At 35.1% G+C, this 8,325-nt stretch overlaps 1 protein-coding gene across 2 annotated transcripts in view; it reads right to left on the reverse strand.

Annotated features, from left to right (window-relative positions):
• Nucleotides 1–559: 559 nt before the first annotated feature.
• LOC149804496 (uncharacterized) overlaps nt 560–8,325 on the reverse strand; it is a 57,396-nt gene continuing 49,630 nt past the window's right edge. For both annotated transcript variants that reach the window (XM_089940710.1, XM_089940709.1), the window contains exons 16-22: nt 7,860–8,325; nt 6,899–6,960; nt 5,666–5,826; nt 5,007–5,118; nt 3,267–3,286; nt 2,598–2,746; nt 560–1,427 (exon numbers count right to left, since the gene is read on the reverse strand). The exon at nt 7,860–8,325 is cut by the window's right edge and continues 64 nt beyond it. In XM_089940710.1, the coding sequence (XP_089796836.1) occupies nt 1,296–1,427; nt 2,598–2,746; nt 3,267–3,286; nt 5,007–5,118; nt 5,666–5,826; nt 6,899–6,960; nt 7,860–8,325 (1,102 nt within the window). In that variant the 3' untranslated portion in view covers nt 560–1,295. The remainder of the gene's footprint in view (nt 1,428–2,597; nt 2,747–3,266; nt 3,287–5,006; nt 5,119–5,665; nt 5,827–6,898; nt 6,961–7,859) is intronic.

Raw genomic sequence — 8,325 nt, forward strand, 5'->3', positions numbered from 1 at the left:
CAAAGCCATGCATTAGAATGTATTATCACGGACACCACCCAGAGCCATGCATTAGCAATGTATTATCACGGACACCACACCGAGCCATGCATTAGGACAATGTATTATCACGGACACCACCCAGACCCATGCATTAGAACTCGCGCAAAGCTCGATGCTGAGGCCAGTGAATCTGACTCTAGCATAAGACTTTCGTTATCATTCAACATTTGTTTAGCACAAGCTGGCTTGGTAGCTGTTAATGGTGGAAAACAGGGTATCAGTATGTGAAACCTTTGTTCCATTTTTGATCAAACAACGCATATTCATGGGATATGTAGCTCGCACTATGGAAAGGCCCTTCCACCGGCAAGCCTTCTACATGGCAGTACTTTTGTAAGGGTCGAACCAGACTTGCATATAAATAATGGGGACGTTTCTGAAACAGCATGGAAATTTGTTGTCGCTACTTTCAACATCGCCTTGATAATTGAGGTTGTTGATTACCTGTGTATGGATCTCAAATTTGAGTCCCCGTGTATTTGACTGCAGCACACATGCGATTACACACATATTCAAATCAAGTTCTTAATAGTTTATTTCCTTTTATGATTGTGAACAGCAGGTGTGTAAATATTACAACAATAAAAAATACAAGTTACAAAAGACAATACAAATATAAAAACAATTAGTTTTGTAATGCTAAGAAAGACTGTGTTTATAGCTATGAACTTTGAACTTTGAACTAATGGTAAAATTTCAAAGTCCATCTTTAGTTGCGAGAAGTGGATTTAATATCAAACGCATGTCACAGTGACCTGAAAGTAAAATATGCGTTCAGCTAATCTTAGTTGAATGTTTAGGAGCCACGATGTTCACCGTAAATTAGGAGCAATGATGTTCCCGTTTAAATAGAATGAAAATATAACTCACTAGTTAAAAAGGAGTCCATGTAAACATCGTCGATATAAAATAAGCGATCATACCAACACAGAAAGCGTCTCAAAATCTAATATATTTAAGCAATATATAAACAAGATTCCTGCATCTATATAGCACACTTATTAAATATATTCATAATATTGCAATACATGTGTACATAGTACGTATATTTGTAAATAATCCCATAACTTTATATCTTTTTTTATTTATAACTGGTAATTTTTCTAGTAAAATAGAGCATCAAAAACATGTCTGCTATGCCATTTTCTAGTTGTTTAGTAACTGTAACGGTAAATGATGTACATAAAATAATTAGTATTAATATTCAAGATCAATGTAATAGTAGTGACTATTTATTCCTCCACTCCCTCCATCTAAAGCTGTGTTGTTGTGGTCATAGCCCGGATACCATTCGTGCGCATCTGCAAATTGTTCGGATATTGATCATTTGATAACTCGTGCCGTGGATGGCCTTCACTGAAGTAGGCTGGACGCGGCAATTCCATCTGAAAGTTGATTAATGATATTGGTAGATGATGAAAAAAAATGTTTTTATATCGCCGAAAAATTATATATATATATATATATATATATATATATATATATATATATATATATATATATATATATATATATATATATATATATACATATGAGAGAGAGAGAGAGAGAGTTTCTTTGCAGGCGACAGTGGGGTAAGACAATGTACAGTATTTGTGAATACTTTCTTAACATATGCCATTCAGGCGGCCTAGATCGAGCAACTGTGGGTTTCTCTCTCTCTTTCTATATACCCATTTCATCCACATGATTGATCTGGCGGTCCATACAGCTATTTAATCAATATTTCCGTAGCACACATCCAGATTCGAACTACCGTAGGTATCTTTCTTGACCCCAGTAGAATAAATCCCAGTTTGTTTTGAATTTCATTCATACAATAAAGCTCAAATCTATTTCAAAAGCTCAAAATACGGGTTATGTCATAAATACAAAGCCGCTTTCGTATTTCGTTACAAACCGGGGAAAGAACTCGTTTCAGACTTTATATGAATACATATCGGTTCCACGGTCTCGACGTAACCCTGCGACATATTAAACTCGTTTTTCCCGCTGTCTCCGAACAAAATATGCATGTAGATCTTTTCGTACGTATTGAAAATCTTTTAATATACTGTTGCCCATTTGTATGGAATAAATAATCGTAATCGCAGATCGTGGTCAGCAGAAGTGTTGAAGGAACATGAATTATTTCTATATTATCGTACCTTTGTAGAACAAATACATATTGGAATTTGCAAATAAAAGAAACTTTACAAAAATAAATATAAACAGTCGGGTTGTATCGTTTATATAATTTATACCTGTGTAAAATACGTACAGTTTATCTAAAACAATTTATACAAAAAGGGGTAACACATCCTCTTAAGTTCCGTCACATCTGAGAGAACATCATTTTCATACGACATTGACATATTTATCCTGTATAGCATTATAACATTGCATTTTGCAAGCAAGTGTAGAAATGAATACAGAAGTAAATCAAGAATTTATATTTCAGATGTATTAAAGAAAATGCGGTATTCCCATAATGATTTGAATTTGGATTAATACATAAAATTAACTGGTGCAATTTCAGGCAGATGATACAAAATAATTTTAAAAAATGGATTTACCTGGCTTTTTGAGCTGCTATCATTCGACAGGTCAGCCAAATGCTTGGCTCTATTTTTAGATCGTCGTTGTAAAGAGCATATTAAAGCCACCACGGCAATGGCGATAACAAGCCCTGACACTGCAGCCGCAACAGTAACTGGGACTATATCTGTAACGATAGACACATACCTTGCGGTTTATTTTGTTTGGGTAATATTGTCAAACACTTCGCCTCATTATTATCATATTTATTATTAGAATGATTCTTTTGGTACAATCTTGTTATGTTTTACAATGATAATCAGAGACCCATAAATATATGATTTGCTGTTTTTGGCAATGTTAATATCGCGTATCCTCTAATAGTGTATGTTGTTTCTCTTTGCTAACTATTCCTGCCATATCCAGATGAAGTAAGAGATGTAATATAATTTCATATTAACATTTACGTATTAAGGTTAGTTAGCAGTTATTGTTGTAAATAAAAATTAAACTTTACCATGTTATAACTTTTATTTTGCTATGTTATAACACTTCCTTCTGAATCGGTCTTCAAGCGACTCAAGGCCAAACGCTTTCTACGTTGGCTATAAAAGTGCGGATGAATGAATAACGTCGTACATAAACCAGAACCAGTAACAACTGTAAACATTAAAATTACGATGTGGACAAATTCAAATAAAACTTACCCATTGTAGTTTTTATTGGCCTTTAAGAAAAAGAAATAATGACATTAATCCAACTGTCGCATAATGTGATATGAACTTTCACTGAATATACTTATATTTGTTCCAGTCGATGGCGTTGATTGACAGAGATATTCGACAAATTCGAAAAGACAGAGATCTGATAGAAAAAACTAGCCTGATGAAATGTAATAGCAAACAGATAAGTGGAACGTAAGTAAACTAACATTGTAGAACTATGACATCAATATTATAGGAGCATCATGCATTTTCCATTTGCAATTAATATGTTTATTGAAAAGAAGTTAAAGATCGCTGGTGAATCTGATGTATACTTAAGGCAAAACACTGGTGAACCTAATGTATACTTAAGGCAAGACACTGGTGAACCTAATGTAGACACAAGACAAGACACTGGTGAACCCAAGTTAGGTTAAGGGCAAGGCGCTGGTAATCCTAATGGCGGTTTAAGCGAAGACGCTTGTGAACTGAACCTACACTTAGGGCAGGACGAGGGGTGAATCGAATGTAAACATAAGTAATACGTTGCGTTTTTACGTTGGGTTTGTGATTCTTCTTAATGGTGTTCTAAAAATAAATATATTCTTTGTCGCTGATGGACTTGTTCCACATCTTTGGTAAAAGTTCATCCATATGCAATTATATTATCTCTATTTTTAGTAGTAATTGTTAAAAGAACAAATACAGCGGCACGTCCTATTACCGCGGTTGCCTATTAGTGCCGTATTTAAAAAGTTGTGTTCAGTTATGTCAGCATGTGAAACATCTGAATAACCTGTGTGGACATAATAATGCTACGATGTTGACGTAGCAGCGAATACTAAGACTCTGAAGAATAATTATATTCAATGTGAACAAAACGGTAGATTTCTTGTACATGTACAGTAAGTAATTTATCGAATCAAATCACACATGTACCATATCAAGTTCTAATCTCATTTTGCACTTTTCAAACACAAACTCGTGCTGACCACAATGACTACAGATTGTTTGCTTCATAATTTAAACAATACACGCTGAACAGATGGCACGACTGGCGCTCTTTGTTAAAAATGTTATCATACTTGGGGGTGTGTATTAAGGGTGTATTTCCAAACTCGGTGAGTATTTTCTCAGTGTGGGTACTTTGATCAGTAGTTATAAAGGCAAGATTATCAATATTGTCATACCTTCAGATTCATAAAAGTTGCTTTTTTGGACATAAGGATCACAATTTACGTCTACGTGGGTTGGGATTAACAATGAATATGCCATGTACAACAACATAAGTATATTTTAAAAAAAAAAACATAATTATGCAATGGAGTTACTAACGTCTCCGGCATATTTAGACATTATTAAATTTATGAACTTAGTGTTGAAATGTTGTTGACTGTACATATTTCCTGATTTGTGTATTTGTTTGCGTTGATATCTTCTTAACGAGGGTCACTGTATTTCTCGACTACCGCGGTAATATGACTTTTCTTTTAGAGCTCATCCCATTAGAGGTCACCTCAAGATATCCAGTACATTGGCAGTCCCGTTCATCGGAAAAAAATCATTAATCGTGACAATTGCACCACACTCTGACTATCTATGCAATAGGATAGAATGCAACAAGGTAATTATAGTGAAACTTTTTAGATACGTTTTCGCAGTACTAGGATTTACCAGCCCTCATTCAATTAAATTGTTGTTGTTGCTGCTATTATCATTATTATTATTATTATTTATACTTACTGGCACATTGGAGAATTGTTGAACACTACACATTTATAGTTGTCAGGACAACCTCCTGCTATGAGTATATATACTGAACACAGTCGATCCCTACTGCTATTACCAATCGGCACTGCAAATAGAGGAAAAAGGATATGTCAATTACAGAAGCGAAAAAAATGACAAAGCTGTTATTGTTGTTGTTGTAGGGTTTAACGCCATTTTTCAGCACACGATAGGCTATACATGGCGGCCAGTATTAATGGTGGAGGAGGAACCCAGAAAAAAACCCGGAAAGAACCACCGACCCACGAGAAGCTACTGGCAAGCTTTCTACCCACATTGGCTGAATCTGAGTCTCAAACCCACGCAGACAGAGGTGAGATGGCAGTGATCCATAACGGAGAGCTCTTTAGACCATTCAGCCACTCGGGGCCCCAATTACAAAGCTGAATTATGCCATTTAAGCAATTTGATCATATAGCTTTCGTTTTAATTTTTGAAATGAATATAAATATTTCTTTGTGCATAAGTTTAATATCAAGTACTGACATAAATCATACATTTTGACAAAACTATCCATATTTAAAATACTGCAAGCTAGGTCTATATTTTCTATCAGTATGATTTAAAATTTTCAATGTTTCTTAGTTTAATCAATTTCGTAAAGGTATTCTTACCTGTCATGTTCTCAACTACCATGGATTCCACACCTAATACTTGTCCACCCACTCTGATGTTTTCCCCAGCAGCCAAATCTATATTAGCTTTGGCCAGAGCAACTTGAGCTGTCTGTATGTTTTTAATGACAACGTCGTATTCCACGATAAGACTGCCTCTCCTATAATGAAAACAATATAATAACCAGGTCGCTCACTATAACGCGCTTTTGTGGACAGTATCAAGCAGTGGGGATCTTTTTATACAGCTGTATGTACAACATACCAGTGATAGTCATCACCAAATGGGATCAACACGAATGCTCGTGTTATTTGAGAAATCGCGCTATATTGGGTTGCTTTACAGTTGTACTGCATTTGATGAATCTAAGATATTCTATAGTACATGATTAGATAAACTAAAATGCCATGAATGTTTTTAAGAGCAACGTAAAAGTCGTAAACATGCATTAAGTTTCCTACAATGTTACGTAGTGCTTACTCGTCTGTTTATCGATAGCTCAAATGGATGAATAAGAATTAAATATTGTATCATGCATTTTATTTCAGTACCGGGGTTGGGAGTGCGAGGGTCAATCCGTACATTGTTTGAAGGCGATGCATGATAATTACCTTTTGCGACTATAGACTGGGCATGTCACTGGGACTCATTAAACGATATTATAAAATAGTTTTAGTAATTTCATTAAGCAAGAAGTTTACTGTCAGTGAAGATATGATATAAAAATGTATCGATGAATAAGGAAATTAAAATTTGTACAATATACTTTCCAATCTGATCTGAGGCCATGCTTTGGTTGACGTATATATGAATTGCTTTATCTGAAAATCCAAGCAATACTCAATTCTCTTACTACAAACAGCTTAATCATCGCACCATGGTAACCATCTGCTTCGCACTATGCTTTCAGCTCTATGTATGTATGTATGTATGTACCTACGTACGTACGTACCTACCTACGTACGCACGTACGTACCTACGTACGTATGTATGTATGTACGTATGTATGTATGTATGTATGTATGTATGTATGTATGTATGTATGCATGCATGTATGTATGTATGTATGTATGTATGTATGTATGTATGTGTTTGTATGTATGTATGTTTGTATGTATGTATGTATGTGTATGTATGTAGGTAGGTAGGTACGTACGTACGTACGTACGTATGTACGTATGTATGTATGTATGTATGTATGTATGTGTGTGTGTGTGTTTCAAGACAATTACCTTATGTCCCGAATATTTATTTGGATGTCTTGACCAACTTTCCTCGTATAGTATTCTCTCAGCTGAAAGCATGAACAACGCCTTCTGAATCTTGTAATTTAAAAAAAAAATCACACGAGTATTCAATGATTTCCAAAACATGACATAATTGCTACACATTATTTCACAGGAACCAACACTTATTTTCTTGATATTCTTCTTCTTATATTTTAAAAAATACAATTATTCTATATTATGTAGACAACACACAGCATGAAATATCTACTTACAATAAACATGGGGCAACTTTGTCGTAGATACGCTTTTTCTTCATTATAATGTAGTACGTTATACAGCTAAAATTTGTACTAATATGTTTCCTGTATACTCATTTCTCTTCAGCTTTCTCGTGGGTTTTTTTTTTTTCTATCTTTCCAAGGTACTCTCTTTCTTCTTACTACTTTTCCGTTATTCGTTATTTCTTTCTTAAGCCTTTACTACAATCCATCAAATGTTATATTTTAATATTTAGGTAGTGGATTCCTAGCATGGACGTGTATATACAAATGTATTTTGAATCAGAGTTCACACATTATATATGACTCTATCAGGCATTTAGGTCCATAATTTGTAACACTGTTCTATACATAAAAATGTCGGCAACACATGATTTGTGATTCTACCAGGCGTTGAGGTCCATAATGTGTAACACTGTTCTATACATAAAAATGACGGTAACACATGATTTGTGATTCTACCAGGCGTTGAGGTCCATAATGTGTAACACTGATGTATACATAAAAATGTCGGTAACACATGATTTGTGATTCTACCAGGCGTTGAGGTCCATAATGTGTAACACTGATGTATACATAAAAATTTATTTTAAAAAAGAGGTCACGTACTATGTATGACTTTACCAAATGCAATTGTAACATTTCGTCGATGTTATAGATTTTCATCGGGAAAAAAATATACTTACAGATTCTCCAACGATATCGACATATCGAGAATAGGTGCCACTGTCGGATAAATTGTCAGCAGAAGACACGTTGTAGTCCAAACGCACAGTAACGGCGGTTTTCGTCGTTCCCTGTTGTTCTGTCGCTCTGTTTGTGGTTGAAGGCGTTATTGATATAGGTGTGGACGAGAAAACTGTCTTTGCAATTGTGGTAGGTGCTGCTGATGTTGTAGTTGTGCTTGTGGTTGAGGCTGCTGTCAGTGGTGTTGTGGTTGCGTTGAGGGCTGTAATCCTTGTGGTTTCAGTAAAGGCTGATGTAGTTGTGGACGTTGATGCAGTCTTTGTTGTTGCTGTTGTTGTGGTTTTGGTTGTGACTGTTGGCATTGTTGTGATTGTACTGTGTATTGCTGTGGTTGTGGTAGGTGCTCTAGTTGTTGTGGTGTTAGTTGGTGGTACATAACATGTTTTACAGCATAATGCTATTCTT

This window comes from Sinohyriopsis cumingii, chromosome 2 (assembly GCF_028554795.1).
Source record: "Sinohyriopsis cumingii isolate HCF-2022 chromosome 2, ASM2855479v2, whole genome shotgun sequence".
Lineage (NCBI taxonomy): Eukaryota > Metazoa > Mollusca > Bivalvia > Unionida > Unionidae > Sinohyriopsis > Sinohyriopsis cumingii.